The sequence below is a fragment of the Mesoplodon densirostris genome, chromosome 6 (assembly GCF_025265405.1).
Source record: "Mesoplodon densirostris isolate mMesDen1 chromosome 6, mMesDen1 primary haplotype, whole genome shotgun sequence".
NCBI lineage: Eukaryota > Metazoa > Chordata > Mammalia > Artiodactyla > Ziphiidae > Mesoplodon > Mesoplodon densirostris.
This window is the reverse complement of record NC_082666.1, coordinates 128,999,191-129,020,118: the sequence shown is the minus strand read 5'-3', so window position 1 is coordinate 129,020,118 and position 20,928 is coordinate 128,999,191. Positions and strand designations below refer to the sequence as shown.

The following is a 20,928-nucleotide window of genomic DNA, read 5'->3' as shown; positions in this document are numbered from 1 at the left end:
TTTAGGTCTTCGGGGTAAATAATCTTTACAGAGGAGAAGCTATATTTGGTGAGGGACTCCTCTCATTGTCAACTAGCTCTTTTTACTCTAAACTCTCATCAGCAATCTGGAGATAAAATTAACTTGCTAATGAGAATTAGCAATGCTTATTTTTATGAACAAATTTCTGTTCAGGATTTCACATCAAACTCCTACGAGTTTGGGTAACAGCAGTGATGATGATGATGATGATGATGATGCAGCATTAGGATGTTTTGATTACAAACATAGGAACCTCAATTCAAAAGAAGTATAGGGATTTATTACCTTGTATAAGGAATCCCAAGCTACTAAGGCTCCAGGGTTTTAGGCTCACACATGGCATCATGGGACCCAATTCTTTTTCCTTCCAGTGTGCTATTCTTGGTGTGCTGTTAACAACCTGCATGGCTTCAAGGTGGCTGCAGGTGTTCCTGTCACTGCATCCTTATATACCGATGGCCAGAACGGTGCGTGTGCATATACAGTACTCTTTCGTCACAGGGTCTGTGTCACAGGTCAGAACTGGATGACATGGATGTCATGGAAGCCAAGGGGAATGGAGGTAACATGATTAGCTTGGGATAATCTATATTTAGCTCTTGAGAAATGAAGCCAGCCTCTCAGCTGGTCGAGGTTCTTTATCTAGTGATGGGATTTAAACCCTGCCCCTACAGGGCTACTGCGATTTTTCAACAATAACTTTCACAGTTGAATATAATGGAATTAGAAGAACTCTAGACATCTCCTGAGTTCCACTTATAGCCTTTTGTTTTTCCACACTGTGTAGCAGTAACTATTTCCTTCTGGTGATCAGACTCAGTCACTTCAACCACAACATAATTATCTGCCCTCATACCTTTTTAATTTTTTCCTTTTGGTCTGTTTGCTCAGTGGCAGGAGGACTGAAATGGCAAGAAGGCAGCCTCCTCAGGCAGCTTGAATTGTTGTGCCCCTGGTGTCAATATTCCTGCCTTGAGTATTAAGGTCTCTAAACCAGCAGAGCCACAGAAATAAGGGAAGCAAAATCACAAATTTTTCAAGTGGCTCACTAGTGAAAATAGTGTTGCAGGTGCTTGGATGCCTTCCCAAAGGCTGTTTCGCTCCTTCACCGCTTCTAGCATCTCAGCCACAGTTGCTAAATCATGTTAGGTCTAAGCCAATCAAATAACCATTTCTATTCTGTTCTCTACTGGTCTACGGGTGTTCATGTGATTCAGTTCTCGTGAACTGAAGGCTCCCGAAAAGAATTCTTTCTCTCTAATAAGCATAAGGAATTTGAGGAGGGAGTTTGCCCCCTTTCTTTGTGCTGAGGGTACTTTCATATGAGAATGTGATATCTTGAGTAGTGGCAGCTACTTTGTTATCAAGAGAGGGCAAAAGTCAACTCACTGAGGTCCCATGATGAGATCACTGTATCACTGAAATAACTCTGGGACACCCATTCTGGGTGTCTTCTGAAGTAAATAAGTTTATATGGTTTAAGCCATTATTAGGTTCTTTGTTCTTTCAAGCCAAAAACACCCTAGATGAAACATACAGGGAAGGTGGGTACTATAGGTAGCAGATCATACTGAGTGGAGCAGCCCAGTGCAGGGCACTGAGGAGCCAATTATTCCTATATATATTTTATTTATTTATTTATTTATTATTTTTTTAACATCTTTATTGGAGTATAATTGCTTTACAATGGTGTGCTAGTTTCTGCTGTATAACGAAGTGAATCAGCTATACATACACATACCCATATTTCCTCTCTCTTGCATCTCCCTCCCACCCCTCTAGGTGGATACAAAGCACCAAGCTGCTCTCCCTGTGCCATGTGGCTGCTTCCCACTAGCTATCTATTTTACATTTGGTGGTGTATATATGTCCATGCCACTCTCTCACTTCGTCCCAGCTTACCCTCCCCCCTCCTTGTCCTCAAGTCCATTCTCTACATCTGCGTCTTTACTCCTGTCCTGCCCCTAGGTTCATCAGAGTCATTTTTTTTTAGATTCCATATATACGTGTTAGCATACGGTATTTGTTTTTCTCTTTCTGACTTATTTCACTCTGTATGACAGTCTCTAGGTCCATTCACCTCGCTACAAATAACTCAATTTTGTTTCTTTTTATGGCTGAGTAATATTCCATTGTATATATGTGCCACATCTTCTTTATCCATTCATTTGTCATTAGACACTTAGGTTGCTTCCATGTCCTGGCTATTGTAAATAGAGCTGCAATGAACACTGTGGTACATGACTCTTTTTGAATTATGGTTTTCTCAGGGTATATGCTCAGTAGTGGGATTGCTGGGTCATATGGCAGTTCTATTTTTAGTTTTTTAAGGAACCATACTGTTCTCCGTAGTGGCTGTATCAATTTAAATTCCCACCAACAGTCCCAAGAGGGTTCCCTTTTCTCCACACCCTTTCCAGCATTTATTGTTCGTAGACTTTTTGATGGTGGCCATTCTGACCGGTGTGAGGTAGGATCTCATTGTAGTTTTGATTTGCATTTCTCTAATGATTAGTGATGTTGAGCATCCTTTCATGTGTTTGTTGGCAATCTGTATATCTTCTTTGGAGAAATGCTTATTTAGGTCTTCTGCCCATTTTTGGATTGGGTTGTTTGTTTATTGATATTGAGCTGCATGAGCTGCTTGTAAATTTTGGAGATTAATCCTTTGTCAGTTGCTTCATTTGCAAATATTTTCTCCCATTCTGAGGGTTGTCTTTTGGTCTTGTTTATGGTTTCCTTTGCTGTGCAAAAGTTTTTAAGTTTCATTAGGTCCCATGTGTTTATTTTTGTCTTTATTTCCATTTCTCTAGGAGGTGGGTCAAAAAGGATCTTGCTGTGATTTATGTCATAGAGTGTTCTGCCTATGTTTTCCTCTAAGAGTTTTATAATATCTGGCCTTACATTTAGGTCCTAGATATATTTTAGTTCATAATATTAGCTAAGAACTTAGGCATTCTCTCTTTCTTCATGCTATGAGGCACTGTTCAAAGTATACCCATTTTATTGTCAACCTGGCTCAGGTTCTACTATCTACAGCTTAAGTTTATTCCTGAGAGACTGATCTAATTTTGGTGGAAAGATAAAGTCAGACTTCTAGACCTGTAGAACTAAGGATAAAACCTCAAAAGGCAGTACGTTTGCCGAACTAAAAAGCATCTAGTGGCCTGTCAACCTTCCCTGGGAATGCTCCTGTTTCAGGAGACGTAATAGAGTTAGTGTAGAGAACGAGATACCAAGAATATAATGATGAATGATCTGTTCCAAGTTATTTGACACGGATACTTAATCAATGTCTACATGTAGTTACTTGAATACAACATTGTTATCAGGTTTGTTGTCCTACTCTTACTTTCCAAACTAACGTTTTCCTTAACATGTTAGACTACAATCAAAATACAGAACATGAATAAAGCTCTTGGTTGTCAAGACTCAACTCTGTTTTATTTTATCTTTTTGTAATTAATACTCTCAGACCAAAGAAAAGAGAACAAATAATTATAGATCCATACACTTTCAATAAAAAGAAGATTACAGGTAAAATAAACATCAGGTAGCTCTCAGTGAACAACAGGATATTTCAATCATTCAAGCCAGGTGTCTATTCATTTAAGATCACATATTCATTTACACACAGAAAGACTGCAGATAATCTACACTAGCGTATCTCAGAATGTGTTCCCTGGAATGTTACTTTATACTCCCCACGCCCCGCCCACCTGCCAAAAAGACACTATGTCAAATAAACCTGCATAATATGGCATACAATACCCTCCTCGTAGATATTCACAATGTGCATCAGTATATTAGAGGTTTTGACAAGTTATTCTGTAAATGAGCCGACTAATCACAACCTATCATTGTCAAATTTACTAGACTTGGGAAATCCTTTGACTATGTCCATTATCCTGTGGAATAATTATTACAAAGAATACATTTGGGAAATGTGTAAATTCTGGTAATATCAGGGTTTTGTATCTCCAGGAACGCAAGTTATTTTTCATCATTGTTTCTATGCTATGAAGTAACGGCAATGAACGTTTTGCTGCAGTATACTGGAGCAAAAAGTAAGATTTAATATATGAGATATTGTAAAATCTGAGTATAAACACCTGAGTTCTTTTCTATAATGGAGAACTCCTCCAAATTTCCTGTTTATATTTTAGCTGGTCCAACAACAAAAAGAAGATGATATCTCAAAAACAGTTTGTGCATACATTTCCATCTAAAACATATGCTTAGGTCAAATTTAAAATGTTTCTTCTAATAGAGTCTATTCCAGATCAATCTAATAGAATGCATACAATTGTATGCATGTGGGTCTTTCAATATGAACACAGGAAAAATGTGCTTACATAGTTGTAAAAAAGACTTCTTTTACCTGACCCCAATGAGGATATAATTTTTTAAATTTATAAACATATTTATAGAAATATGAATAAAAATAAACCTATAATATAAAGTTAAACCACATTCACTACCAATTTCAGAAACTCTAGTTTTAAAAATAACTATGTCAAGAAATAGTTTAATACTAAATGGAGCACAGGGAATATAGCTTACTGTTTGATAAGTAAAATTACTTTATTATAATACTGCTGTGGAATAAAATCACACACGTAACTTGTACATGCAGGGGAAATACAGCCTAATGTAAACAGATGGTTTTTAGCACATTCCTTTACTAGAATGTGGTCACCTGCCACAAAGTACACAAGCTCATGCATAAGATCAAGACTTTACATACAGCTGAGATCACAATGTCATGCATATAACAGCAGCGTGCTAGACAATCGTACCACAAACTGTGCGGAAGTTCTCCCCCACCCCATAAGCCACTGCCAGCAGCTGCTGTGGAGTTTGGTTACCCATATCCGTGACATGAACGATGTCCTTTGGAGAATCTCGTTCCCTGTGGCTGTAAGTATTCTTATTTTTATAATATTTTAATGATGCTTGCTATCAAAATGTTAAGTACAGAACTAGAAATTATGGAAAAGTAGACGTGTTACAATACTGAACAATTATATACATCTTATCTCAGGTACTTACAATAAACACCACTTACATTTAAGCATATCATTAAAAATAATTTACTTCTCAGGCTTAAATGAACCCAAATAACACATCTGATGACAGTGCTCCAGTGAAGGGGGAAAAAAAAATCAACCTCCATAAAGTACTTCCTGATTGCTAGCACTAAAAAATCATGGCAAGAGTCATTCTAAGACCTGGCTAAAGTATGACTCATTGTAGGTAAGTTCTATATAAAAACACCTATTAGGATAATCTTTCAATTATATTTTGGTTGGATAAACAACCAAATTGATATTGATTATTCATTAGTCAATGAAAGCAAGTGTGGAATAGCTATCAAAATACTTCTCATTTCCCTGCACCTACAAGTGTACTTCAATGTCCTTCCATGCCTATTTATGTCCTAAGTATATTCTGGTAAAGAGAGAATTCTATTTTGTTATTAGGCGACAGCTGCTTGCTGAGTTACTGATGTTCATAAAAGCATAGAAGCAGAATTCTGGAACCAAAAGTCACTTGGAATGGTTCAGTTCCATGCCGCCTGGCAGCAGTATGTGCCCCTTTCAAAACAGTAAATTCAATACTTCTGGAATGCTCCAGGATATCCCTGAATCAGGCCAGGGAGTAAAGACAAAAATACAGCCAACTCTCAATAACAATGGTAGGTAGGATGGATAAGTAAAAATCTGAAGATCTAAAAATCTTATTTCAATTAGTAAATTGAATCCCCTCTTTAAGTTAATATTTGACTGAAATTTTTTAACATTTTTTTGCCAGATAAAAAGAGGACTTTAATTTTGCCTCTTTTCTCTGCCCCCCTCCACCCAAACACTCTAGAGGAGGTGTAACAAGAACTCTATAGTCTGATATATGTAGCTGCAAAGATGGAAACATATTCTGACATCTAGTTTTTCCAATTTAGATGTTTAAAACTACCCATATCATATTCTAGTATATAAGGGCCTATCTACAGTTTCATCTTTGCATAATAAGGATGCTTTATAACTTGTTTAAAAATTGGTCCTCCCTTAGCGAGGAATGACTACTTACCATAACCAATATGGGCAGTCACATCCAACTTGTCTGACTTTGAAAACCTATAACTCAGTACTTACCAAGTCACACTTTCCTTAGAATGTAACATTTGCAAGCGATATGAATTGAAGATGACAGTTTTACTCGACATTGGAGTTAATTCATGACTGGAGCCAGTATGCCTGGATGAACTGGGCATAAGACAGGGCCTGTAACAGCTGCCTTTCCTGATTCCTGCATATCTGGAGTAAAACACTGTACTACTCTGCCTCAGGTCTTCTCCAGTAATCGTCATTCAATTAACTCAAGATACTGATGCAAAATATTTCTTATTATATCGCTAGTCATACAACCGTTTTAATTAGCAACATCCATATTATATTGGTTTCAAATGTGTAATTGGAACTTTAAATTCTTATAAATCATTCTACTTTCATTAAAAGTATCAGTCTTCTATTCACTGAAAGTAAAAACTGCTTATAACATATTTGCTTTATAACATATATACTTGGTTGTATTTGGGCTAAGACTTAACTGATGATGTATATGTATTAGTAAACCTTTGTAGCAGTGTTATATTTTTATTCATGTACAAGAAAAATTTAACAGAGAAATCATATATAATAAGCAAAAGTCAATTTAATTTCAAAATGTCATTTGTATTATTATGTGCATATTTATAAGATCAGTAGTTCTTTAATATGAACTAATATTAATTAAAGAATATTAATATTAAGGTAACTAGGGAGTCCTTGATACCTCTACAACAAATGAAGAAAGTTGGTTTTTGAAAATTAAATAAATAAAATAACTGCCAGATAAATTTTTCCATAGAAAATGATCCACCCGTAAGTATTAGTTCTGAGTGTTACATAATTTCTATTAGATTTCTAAGAGTAAGTCTAGTAGATACTTAAACATTTCTGAAACTCTGAATCTTTCCAGAATATATTAAAATAAGAACAGGGGTAAGGGGGAATCAGAGAAAGAACTGTCTTCACATTTTGATCACTCATATGTTATGTTAAGAAATAATTAAATAATTAATTAATTTCAAACAGTTCTTTTTGCTTCTCCCACTCTCCCTGCTCTCTATTTGTGTTTGCTTATTGTCTTAAGAAAAAAGAATTAAAGAATTAATGCAAAATTATTCAGTTTTATAACAGAATCTATAAGTTGTTTCTATGCCATCATGTATGAGATTGTTAAAGGCATTATTTAAAGACCTTCTGATGTGTCACAAACTAGAAAAATGTCCTTTGTGATTATCTCTGATAAAAATAGCATTGTTTCTAAATGGAAATGATGAAACAAAGAAAATGCTGCAGATAAAGTTTGATGAACATATTTTGTGCTCTCGACTTATAATGTAGTAGTATCTCAACCAAGTCCAGTGGCGGGCTGCACATATGTCATGGAAGCTGCCATACAAAGTGAGCAGGTAGCAAGATTAGAACATGACATGGTAAGGTAAAAAGAAATGACTAAGTCACATAGCAATAACTTCAAATACAGGGCTTCGCAGTGATTGAAAAGTCATGTTCAGTGACTTGTAATTTACTTGCAAGTTTATTATGTTGGAAAGTTGCAGCAAGATAAATAAAGTTCAACCGTTACAAAATATTCAAATTCTTCACTTACCTCATCTGGGTTGGCATTAAAGGTGAGGCTGCCTTCATCCAGCTGCATGTACAATTTTCTAAAAGAAAATCCTAGAGGTGGGTTCTTATTGTATATGGAACAGTGACCCCAAGTGGATTTACACAACCTGTAAGATAAAATCAGACGAGAAAACATGACTAGATTGAATTTTTCTAAGTTAAATATGTATATATATGATAAAATAGTGATATGAAATAACATAAAATTGGATTTTACAGCTCTAAAGTATAAAATGTTTACTTTTATACTTGTTTTATTTGTTTACCAGAATAAGATAGACAAATGCCTTCAGTTTAGCAATTCTGACAGCACTTAATAAATGTGAGTTACAAAAATTAGTAATATTTGTGAGTCCTACTGAAGTTAAACATAAATAATGATGATGATGATGATAGCCAACATTTACCAAGTGCTTACTAGATGCCAGGCACTATTTAAAGCATTTTTAATAGTATTAACTTGCTCAGTCTTTACAACAATCCCATGATTTGGTGCTACAGATAAAGAAACAGACACCATAAAAAAGCTGCCCAGGGAAACACAGCTTGATCTGAATCCAAGGAGCTTACTCCTGAGTTTGCAAGCGGAGCACAGGCTCCGGACGTGCAGGCTCAGCGACCATGGCTCATGGGCCCAGCCACTCCAGGGCATGTGGGATCCTCCAGGACCGGGGCACGAACCCATGTTCCCTGCATCGGCAGGTGGACTCTCAACCACTGCGCCACCAGGGAAGCCCCTGAGTTTGCAATCTTAACCAAGAGTTTAAACAGAATTAAGCAAGTATGTGCTCTATTGCAAAATACAAATGAATTGGTGGAAGGAGGAAGGTTGCTGGGCAGAGGGAGAAATAGTAATCCTATAACTTCAATACTTAAATGAAAAGTTGTAACATTAAGTTTAGCAGTTTTTAAGATACTGCTTCAAAATGCTGGTTCTTTACTATCACAGCTATATACGGTTGTTTACAAAATCTGTAATACTTAAAATGCTAATGGTTCATACCTCAAAACACACTGTTTCTACACACTGGTATACCTGTTTCCAACTCTGTTTGAGGCATTAGCTACTGGTTGTTATTTGAAAGCTAATGTTTCATGTTATTACAGTGCTTGGAAATTCTGGATGTATGCATCCAGAAAGTGAACCATAGTTTCACTTTCTGATATTCATCATTGATTTTTGGCTCAAACTTCCTTCTTTTCTCACACACACAGCTTACAAGAAAAAAAAAAGTTACCGTCTTAGCCTGTAACATCAAAATTTCTGATAGTGGGTAAAATATCTAATTTTATATGGGAATATCTTCTTAATAGTTAATTTACATCCTTGCATTATTTTTACCAACCAAATAAAATCACTGATTTCGTAACGAGTTTAGTAACTTGTTTAGAAAATTATCAATATTTTAGCAGTCTCTTTAATCTAGTCCCATAGCTTTTGATTTTATTACTAAGCTACATGAAAGCAATAGAACCTCTCAACATCCAAATTAAAAAAACAAAAAATAAAAAACTAAGCTAGCCTTTAATTTATCACTAAGAAAAAAAAATCCAAGCGTCAGATATATAGGCATAATTATGTGGTAAACACTAAAGGAAGCATTTCTTTTAAAAATGAACAATCCGAATTTAAATCCCAAATGAAAACTACATTCTGATTGAGTTCATATAAGCATAAACTCTTCTCCAAAGTTCAAATATAGGATCATAAATTAAGTTTGATGGGAATATTAAAGTGTAGAAAAGAGGTTATAAATAAAAGTGAGCCAGTTTTAAAGTACTTTTCTTTCCTCTTACACCAAACAATTAAAAATTAATAACTATACTTTAAACATTACTAATAGAATTTCCTCTCACTTCCACAGTAACTTCATTATGACAAGACAAGGGAAGAATAACAAGATGATATTGATGATTTTTAGCTATTTGACGGCTGAGAAATGAACTACGTAATTAATATTATAATTCTATAGCATCGGGAAGCCCGAGTTAAAAATGTCATTGTTGGTAATACATTTTTACTAAAGTTTGGCTATTTAGATAATTGATTCTCTCCATAGATTTTCACTGAAAAATGGTTTTAAAGTCTCAAAAAACTTGTTTTTAGACATGTTTTACTCTGTTCAGAAGTTTCATTTTAAAATAATGAGACTTAAATAAACTTTGGTAAAGAATGCTAGAAAACCCAAGATTCAATGATTCTTTCATTTTCATGACTCATGTATAAAATCTATTAAGGAGTAACTTAGGTTCCATAGATTCTATTGCACCAAAAGTTCTTAGATTTATAGCTTAAATTTAACCTGGTAAAATAGCTGCTGAAATTTCTACAGTCTACTTTCACTTCAGCAAGTAGATTATCTCTTTGCTTTCTAGTATTTGCCTAATTCATTGAACAAATAGTGGTTAGAAAATATAAAAAGTAAATGAAATATTCACCAGTTAAAGTTTATGCTAACAAGCAGCACCACCCCCCCAAAAAAACACAAACAAACAAACACAAAAAACAAAAAACCCACAACCTGTAGGCAAGATTCTACTTAGAGCTACCTGGATCAAACATGGTGGGCTGAACTTACCCTTGCCAGAGAAGTTCATCATTGGCCAGGTCCTGCCAAACACAGGAAGCTAAGCAGAGGTCAGTTGCATTCAGGTAGGACAAGATGGTAAAGCTTAGCTCGGGAGGCAACATTTCCAAATTAATGAATCCTTCCTGTTCTTTCGATTTCCTTGTCTTCAAAAGATGATATATATCAATGCCCCCTTGGACTTGTTTGCGATTACTGGTGTTAGAAATGCTGCTGGCAGCCATCCTCCTGCCCTGCTCTCTGCTGAGGTAGCCTTGCTCACTGTAGCCTTCCTGCTGTAGCTGCTGGTTTCTGGCCACTCTCCACAGCCCCTGACCCATCTGCAAGCCTGGGAGAAAGCCAGAATGGAGTAAGAAGGCGACATTAAAAAAGTAATCCACCTTTCCCTGCGGTACAACAAGTCTACATGAAGTATTCATTTATCAGAATGAACATTGCTCATTAAAGCATATTAAATGGAGTAGGAAATTACAAATAGTTGGAACACAGTAAGTATGAAACTTGGATGGAGAACTATTTAGTTTGATTATCACCTTTATCTCACTTTGCTAACCACTTTTAAAGTCCACAGGTGACATGATCATTTTTCACAAGGTAAGATTTAAAAGTTACTGACGTCTTAAAGACTCTTACAAATTATAATTATGTGGACTTATGGGCCAGTATTAAATACAACTCTGATCAGAGCACAGGACTTCACTTAAAAGACCTGTACACCCTGCTTTTTATCACAACCCAGGCTAAGCTAAGCTAGGCCCTTTTAACCAAATTCCCAGATGCGTAACAGCTGTGAAACAGGCTTTTTGTTTAATTCTTGCCAGTCTGCTCTTAAGCTGTATGCTGTAATAAAATGTAACATAGGCCCTGAAGTCTAATTCAGAAACCTTATAAATTAGACACGTAGGACTCCATGATAAAGAGCTCAGTAACGACTCTCTGGTTCTGTTGCTGCTTTAAATACAAATCATAATTTAGACTAATTTTCCAGTTCTTCTCCAGGAGCCCTATGGACTCCTCAGAGGTACCTGGGAAAAGGCAGGAGAAGGGATGGGAGTGCTCTGGCCTCTGCTCTCTCCACTTGACCTCCAACCAAAGTAGCTCTACATTTATCTCTTACAAATATCAGACTTCCTCATATACAAATATTTAGAAGACTATTGGCCTAGACTTTCTATTTCACTTGGTTTTGCAAATAAGTAACTTTCCCTGGGCAAATAAATTCACTGAGAAAAAATGAAATCAGGAAGAGCTTTTAACTAACACAAATAATTATTTTCATCATCTCTTTTACAAACAAAATATTCTTGTTTTAAAAGCCCAAGTTGACTACTGGGACGTGTGTGTTTTAAAAATTTGGAGGAAGAAATGGATTTTTGTTCAAAATCATTAAAATAAATTTCATAGCATGACCTAACCTTAAAATATGGTTTTAATTGGCTGCTTACAATAAGGAGTAATAATCAAAAAAAAAATAAAAAAGCAACCCCTCCCCAAGCCCACTGGTGACCAGAAATTCTGAAAATTATTAGGAATAATTTGAAAATTGAGTAGCATTTCAAAGAATGTCACCGATTATTTTTTCAGTATTTAAAAAGGCATGTATATTTATTGAATTATTGTCTAGTAGTTGGATAATGGCCACTGTAACAGGCTACTTGTTGATTAAAACAGAAAAAACAGTCCAGGATAATTTTTCACTCTTTGTCCTTACTGTGAACTGCTTGGAAATCCAAAAGCTTAAGCTATAAAGAGATGCGGGAGGGAGGATACGGAGAGAAGGAACATATTAATAATTTTTAAATGTGGGGAAATTTGTTTTTACAAAGAAACCACAAAAGGTAGTAACTTTCCCTCCCTATGACACATACCACCATAATGGTAGCAGTTCCTGAAGTAGTGGTTAAGCTACGAATAATTAAATTCTTATTTTCTATTAGAATGATTGAAATCCCAAACTGACAACACCAGATGCTGGCAAGGATGTGTGAATTCAAAATGGTACAGTCACTTTGGAAGACAGTTTGACAGTTTCTTACAAAAATAAACATACTTTTACCATATGGTCCAGCATTTATGCTCCTTGGTATCTACCCAAATAAGTTGGGAACTCATGTCCACACAAAAACCTGCACACAAACCTGCAGCTTTAGTCATAATTACCAACGCTTATAAGCAATCAAGTTGTCCTTCAGCAGGTGAATGGATAATTTACTGTGGTACATCTAGACAATGGAATGTTTAGTGCTAGAAAGAAATGAGCTATCAAGCCATGAAAAGATATGGAAGAAACTTAAATGCATATTACAAGTGAAAGCAGCTGATCTGAAAATGCTATGTAATATGTGATTCCAATTATAAGACATTCTAGAAAAGGCAAAACTACAGACAGTAAATTAACACAGAAAAAAATACAGAATATCAACAAAAATTTATAAGGAGCTATAAGTTTCCTTAATGTTTAAATATACTATTTTATGTTACAACATAAGTACAACTTAATTTTGACACAAAAGGTTCATAAACATTTTAAAATTTTTATCATAGCCATTTCTCTGTTTATCTTAGCAAGAAAATATCTAGAAATTGAATTGATTGCTAAGCTCACCCAGTATATCTGTTGTCATTTTAGATAATTATATTTATTCTTCTCTTTTGCATTTGCAGCACTAAAGGTAAATAATCAAACGTGGTGACTGTGATGTCTGAAGCCTCAAGATTTAAGGCATTTAACATCAATTTTGTATGTACTTTCCCTACAACATCTTTCTAGTGACATATGGGTAGGCAGCTGTTGTTACTCTCAGGGATGTTGCTAGTGGAACACAGAATCAGGGTGACTTCCCTAGGCTCTGGACTTTAATGGGGATCACTTAAATAGAGCACTGGATAAAGTGATTCGGAAAGCATCCAGCAGGCAGAAAAGAGGTGAAGCCAACAGCTGGTTCTTAGGATTAAAAAAAAGTTGATCGGGAGGGTGGAGGTTTGAGGCTCATCTACATGTGATTCAGACAAAGAAAACTGCATTTTCTATTCTTCTACTGCTAAATAAATATTCTTCTACTGCAAATTACCCTTGTGGGATGTCTTTTTCCCTTTAAAGCAGTTCTTGATATGGAGCAAAAACACAGTATGATAAATCACTTGAGAAGGATTACTATCATATATTTATCCTTCGGAGAAAGGAAAGCGTGTCTACAGTGTTCCACCCCACTCCCAGTCTTCCTTAGGGTAATAGTGGTGTGGAATGTGGATAGAACTGTCAGAAAAGTGATAAAACTCTCAAAAAGACAGGAGATCCACGACAGAAGTTGTGAAGCGAGTCACGGAGGGAGCCTAGTGCTGTGGACTCTGAAGTTGAACAGACTTCAGTTCAAATCCTGACTCCACTGATGAGCGCTTACAGGACCTTGGGGAATTTACTTGACTAGTCTAAGCTTTGGTTTCCTCATATTTAAGGTGATAATTTGCATATAATATAGTGGTAATACATATAGCTCAGAGGGCTGTTGTATTAAATATTACATATAAAGTGCACTTCACAGCTAATAATAAAATGTTAGCTCATTTGTTTTGACAAAACCATATTTTCACAGAGTGAAAATGATGAGCATTTCAGTAAAACTTATTGAATGATACTTCAATTATCACATAAAAGAGACCCATGAGTGAGTCTACACTGATGATCACTAAATATTACATAAAGAAAGGAAAGCTCTTCCTTATTGTAAAATTCTGAATAATGAGTTAGAAAAATCATCATTTAACTACCATCATAGAAAAACTAATTCTTAAGGAAAGAATTATCAGTGGGTGCTGAATCTGGAGTTTGATAAAGAATGGAAGATTTACAGAGTCTCAAAGTACCTCCCTACATATATTACTCATTAATTACAAAAAGAAATTAAGAAATCAGACAATATTTAACCAAGTGTTCAAACTTAACATTTACCAATAAGAGACAAACGGACATATGTGCCTCTCTGGACATGATCCCCTTAGAGGGATAGGACATATATGCCTCTCTGGACATGATACCCTGAGAAGGATATAACAATTATACAGTACCCCGGCCAAAAATGTATAACCTTTATCTAATCATGAGGAATATCAGAGAAACCCAAGAGTCTATAAATAATCCTTTTTTTCCTTCAAAATTGCCAATGCTGTGAAGATAAAGAAAGGAATCATTCCAGATTAAAGGAGACTGAAAAACATGACATCTAAATGGAGTGCATGGACTGGATCTTAGAGTGAAAAAAAAAGTGCTAGAAAGGGCATTATTGGGATAACTGAAAAACTAGACATACGGGCTGTAGATTGGATAAAAATACTTATATGAATGTCAACTTTTCTGAATTTGATAACTGTACAGCGGTTTTGTCAGAGTATATTCTTGTTCTTTAGGAAAAAAACTGAATTATTAAGGCATAATATATAAGACAGTCTCAAATGGTTCAGAAAAACAGAAACATCTGTCTCTATACAGAGAGAATGTTAACGCAATGTTGCAAAATGTTTAAAATTGGTGAATCTGGGTAAAAGGTACACACCAGTTATTTTTATTAATCATACAACCTTTCTGTAAACATAAATCTCCTGATTGAGGAATCCAAGCATGTGAAATTTAAAAATAACTGAGTTTGAGGTGCACTAAATATAAGAATTACTGCCCTAAGAGCTTAGCGTCATACAGACTGAAAACCATCACTAAGGAGATAAATGCTCAGCATCACAGTTTAAGAGTAGTAGAAGACCCCTGTCAAGGCAAACATCAAAATAGTAAGAATTATTCTTGTCAGTTGTGATAGAAAATTTTCTTTTAAAGGCTGAAGAAGTATTTTTAAAGAAAGTAGGGGAAAAAATACCCTTTTAACTTTGCGTGTGCAGATTTAAGGCTTGGAATTCCTGGCTGTGTTCCCTCCTTTCATACATAACATTATGTGCACAATATTTTTAACATAATATTTAATAATATAAATATTAAACCATAATATTGTTTTTGTACTATAAACCACAATTTATTTAGTACTTACTCTATGCCAAGCATTGTGGAAGTTTTGATACATTATCTCATTTCTGTCCTCAAAACAACCTTCATAGGTAGGTATTATTCTAATTTTATAGCTGAAGAAATAGTGACTCAGAGAGATTAAGCAACTTTGCCCAAGATCTCAGAGCCGGCAACTGGAAAACTTAGGATTCCATCTCAGGTCTATCTGAGTCCAACGGTTAGTCTTAACCACCAAACCTTATGCCCAGAACTGGCAAAGACGATCCACCATCTGCTTCTTCATCACTAGCCCTCATCTCTTCTCCCTCTGTCACTGCTTATTACCTCCATGCTGCTCCCAGCTGCAGCCTCTCTTTAGGCTACTGTTCTTGTGGAAAGCACATACACTTTGACGTGAAAAAAGATCTGGTTCAGACTCCCACACAGAATCTGTTTAGCTTATAGTCTGTGGTACTCATTTTCCTCACCAGATAAACAGTGAATAAGTCTAATCCCATGGAACTTAAAGGGGTTAAGAGAACCTAAGCCATAGGGAATTTATCATAACAGGTGGTTTTGTAGTCACCACTCAGTCCCCTTTAAATGATAACTCTCATTTATTTTGGTTCTCCCATTTCAGAGTACACCTGGTTATTCTGGACCTAATGATCTGAGTAGTTATAATCCTGCTTCCAAATTCCATTAATTGAGGATCTGTGAATTCGGAGATGCCATTTACCTTTGCTAGGAGAAAAAAATAACAACTAGTAAATATATAAAGTTAGAAGAAACTAACTTTGCTTAGGCTGACACTCTTAGCTTGGCAAATAAGGTCAAGTATTTAGTTACCAGTCAGTGATAACAGAGATACCTTTTTGGCAGTTAAGTACTACCATCATCTTTAATCACTATAGACATGTTTCTAGAAATGAAAACTTTAAGACTTCATGGGAAGATTCAACATATCAAGAGTCCTTATGGCGGTATCACAAAATAAATCGATTAATAAGAAAGTTCTACTCTAGATCTTTATGACATCTCCACATCCCAGGATCTTGAATTATAAAGAGCTTTACGGATAGAGTGTCAGTTTCTTGTATCTTTGAAATCAATGTTACAACTGTTGAGATCTATATTTTTAAAGCATATCTCTTGATTATAAAATACGAATTATGGGCTTCCCTGGTGGCGCAGTGGTAAAGAATCTACCTGCCAATGCAGGGGACACGGGTTTGAGCCCTGGTCCAGGAAGATCCCACATGCCACAGAGCAACTAAGCCTGTGCGCCACAACTACTGAGACTGCGATCTAGAGCCCGCGAGCCGCAACTACTGAGCCTGCGTGCCACAACTACTGAAGCCCGTGCGCCTAGAGCCCGTGCTCCGCAACAAGAGAAGCCACCACAATGAGAAGCCAGCGCAGCACAACGAAGAGTAGCCCCCGCTTGCCGCAACTAGAGAAAGCCCATGCACGGCAACAAGGATCCAATGCAGCCAAAGATAAATAATAAATAAATTTAAAAATAAAATAAAACACGAATTACTCAAACATATGTTCCTTAAGATGACAATAATTTTGGAACTCACCTATCATACTGTGCTTTATTATTGTTTATTAAAAATTTAAAAATATATACAGGTAGTCCTTGCCTTGTACAGTACCAAGCTAACTACTGGATGACAGTTCCATGGGACTGTGCACAGCAAGGCCATAGTTCTAACACTCATGCATTTCAGTTTACATGGTACTGTTCAGAGTAAGAACTGCCTGTAAGTACTAAGATGGGGGACTAATTCAACACAATAGGCTACATGGAAAAATCCAATACCAAACACAGTGCCTTAGACCTACAAAGCACTCAGTAAATATTTGTTGACTGCAAGAATGGATGAATGGTGAACAATAAGAAAAACTGAATTAGATGAACCTCGACCTAAATATCACATCTTTCAAAAAATCATCAGAATGGATTATAGACTTAAATGTAAAGCATAAAAGAATAAAACCTTTAGAAAAATACAGAGAAGGAAATCTGAGGGATCTATGTCTAGGCAAAGAGAGTTCATCAAAAGTACGATCCATAAAAGTAAAAGTTGATAAAGCCGAACTCATCAGTATTAAAACTTTTGCTCTTTGAAAGCCCATGTGAAGAAGACAAAAACACAAGCTATAGACTGAGAGAAAATATTCCCAAACCACATATCTGACAAAGGACTAGTATCAAGAATATATAAACAATTTTCAAACTCAAAAGCAAAAAATCAAACAATTCAATTAAAAAATGAACATAATATTTACAATAGCCAGGACATGGAAGCAACCTAAGTGGCCATCAGCAGATGAATGGATAAAGATGTGGCACATACATACAATGAAATATTACTCAGCCATAAAAAGAAACGAAATTGAGTTATTTGTAGTGGACCGAGAGTCTGTCATACAGAGTGAAGTAAGTCAGAAAGAGAAAAACAAATACCCTATGCTAACACATATATATGGAATCTAAAAAAAAAAAAAGGTTCTGAAGAACTTAGGGGCAGGACAGGAATAAAGATGCAGACATAGAGAATGGACTTGAGGACATGGGGAGGGGGAAGGGTAAGCTGGGACAAAGTGAGAGAGTGGATGGACTTATATATACTACTAAATGTAAAACAGATAGCTAGTGGGAAGCAGCCGCATAGCACAGGGAGATCAGCTCGAGTGCTTTGTGTCCACCTAGAGGGGTGGGATAGGGAGGGTGGGAGGGAGACGCAAGAGGGAGGAGATATGCAGCTATATGTATATGTATAGCTGATTCACTTTGTTATAAAGCTGAAACTAACACACCATTGTAAAGCAATTATACTCCAATAAAGATGTTAAAAAAGAAAAAATGAACATAAGACATGAACAGATATTTCTCCAAAGAGGATGTACAAATGGTACACAATCACATGATAGACGTTCAGCGTCATTACCCAGGAGGGAGGTGGGTGTAGTTATAAAAGGGCAGCACCAGGGAACCCGGTGGTGTTTGAACTGTTCAGTGTCTTGACTGTGGTGTTGGATATGTGAATCTGCACAGAATCTCATACACACAGGTACACATTTGAGCAAAAATAAGCTGGGGAATTCTGAATAAGATAGGTGCAATGTATTAATGTCAATATCCTGGTTGTTGTAGTATATAATAGTTATGCAATATGTCACTGCCTAGGGAAACTAGGCAAAGTGTACAAGAGATTTCTTGGTATATTTCTTGCAACTGCATGTGTATTTACCCCAAAACGATGTGTTTATTAATGCCACTGAACTGTACACTTAAAAATGGCTAAGACGGGCTTCCCTGGTGGTGCAGTGGTTGAGAGTCCGCCTGCCGATGCAGGGGACGCGGGTTCGTGCCCCGGTCCGGGAAGATCCCACATGCCGCGGAGCGGCTGGGCCCCTGAGCCATGGCCGCTGAGCCTGCGCGTCCGGCGCCTGTGCTCCGCAACGGGAGAGGCCATAACAGTGAGAGGCCCGTGTATCGCAAAAACAAACAAACAAACAAACAAAAATGGCTAAGATGGTAAATTTTATGTTATGTATATTTCACCATAATAAAAAAAATCGGAAAAAAACAAAACAAATACTGTAATTCTCACTGAATTGCTTTTACACAAATAAGACAAGGTATTAACATAAAATAAATATTGACAGGAGCCAATAGGAAAGTCAGAAGTGAGATGAGAAAACACCTAACAATGAAAACAGACTGACACAAAACATGTGCTTGATTCAGGCTCCTTCAACTAATTGTGAGTAGAGGGCACAATACTCAAAGCCTCACTTTCCTCACTGGTAAAAAGCGGGTTTTCAACTTGATGATCCCTAAGTTCTCTTTTTGCTATAAAATTCTATGATCCTATAAAAATGAGAAAATCCTAAAACATTAAAATAAAAGGAAGAGGTAATGGAGATGGAGGTGTGTGTGCCTGTGTATGTGTATTTAGCATCTGTCCTTTCCATCTCTTTCCCCCCATGTCCATGACTTCTACAAATCACTGCTCAGGATGAGCAGATAGGGGCTCTCCAAGCATGGCTCACTTGCTAAAATCTTGTTCCTTCTTTCAAATAGCTTATGAAATCCCCTGCAATCTGCTCGTGCAGAATACACAAACTGCTGATCACAGAGCTAAACTCCCAAACAGCCTAAACTTGAAAGCAAATATCTTTTCTCATCTCTATCTACATCACAAAAGCACTTGCCCTAAATAGAATATAAACTCATTCAAGTTTCACTGGAGAATCTATGTCAATAAATGTCAGCAAAACAAAACCACGAGAAAAAAAATAAAGAAATGGGGAAAATAAATTTCTAGAAGTGGATGTATTTCATTAAAGTTGTTTTAAAATAGTAAGTAAAATAATTCAATGGAAATGCAACATGAGTTAGATGTATAATTCATAGACTTCATGTTAATGATTTTGACACATTATCATAGGTCAGCCAATGGATTAGCCTCAGTTCCCAAATCTGAATCAAAATGTAGGAAAAAAAGAGAGTTGTATCATTACATAGCAGTTGGTTAAGTAATGAACGATAAAATCATAAATTTGAATGACTAATTTCAATGCTTTGTGATCAAAGAAAAGGTAATTTCTTGGTAATTCATGTTTTTGTATTGTGAAATAAGGAAAATAACTATCTTTTAATTTATGCAATTCTAAGCACAATAAACACACAAAACATTCCCTATTAAACTGATAATAAGTGTAATAAATTACAAGGCATGGTTTAGTTTATCTAGTTATTACCATAAGATATTTTGTGAATGAAGTATTTCAACTGTGTTATTTTAGCAAGCACCTGTTTAAAATCTGGCAGACATCTAAGGGGCCAAAACTAAATTTAGCAGACATCTAAGGGCCCAAAACTGCACTAGTTAATTGGCTGTAACCTATTATAAATGAACTATGTTAACCTGATAGGGAGTACCTATTTAAAAGCCAAATCTACAATTTGAGGATTGACACAGTCGGGCTGGCGTTAAGTACCTGAGGTATAAAAGATGACAACATCTTTCAAACCTGGAAGAAGCATAGGCAATTTTACAGTGGGTCAAGGCCAAAACAGTGTCACAATAAACCCTGAAGCCCATACCTTTCATTTCCAATAAGCTCATTTGGTTCACTGACAAAAGCTGTGCTGGTGATGTGCGCCCAGGTAATGCTGAAAGAAGGTGGTACCTGACATCTAATAATGCTTAAAAACAAACACACAAACACATTTCTGTTCTCAGACAGACCTCTCCCACCCCTGTTTGCTCTCATACCAACATAGAGACTGACACATTCTTTCTACACTAGAAAGGCTTACCTCTAGCCTTTCCTAACTTCTTTCCACCTTTAAAGCTATCTTTGCTCATGTTTATTTTGAAACCATTTCAACCATATAAAATGGCAATGGGTAAGGAATACACAGTCTCCAGTTGTGATATGCTCTGTTCATGTACACCTTAAAAACACAAACCTTCCTCTCACACATGTCATTCCTCAAGCAAAGCTTTCCAAGAAAAATAATAGGCCTCTCTTCAGGCATTTAGTAGAAAAAAAAGATCCCCCCCCAGGGGAA

General features: G+C 36.2%; 1 protein-coding gene across 1 annotated transcript in view; it reads right to left on the bottom strand.

The window, feature by feature from the left end:
* FBXO8 (F-box protein 8) overlaps window positions 1-20,928 on the bottom strand; it is a 35,548-nt gene that overhangs the window by 13,013 nt on the left and 1,607 nt on the right. Inside the window, exons 2-3 of the mRNA XM_060102648.1 lie at window positions 10,334-10,670; window positions 7,735-7,861 (exon numbers count right to left, since the gene is read on the bottom strand). Coding sequence (XP_059958631.1) covers window positions 7,735-7,861; window positions 10,334-10,662 — 456 coding nt within the window. The 5' untranslated portion in view covers window positions 10,663-10,670. The remainder of the gene's footprint in view (window positions 1-7,734; window positions 7,862-10,333; window positions 10,671-20,928) is intronic.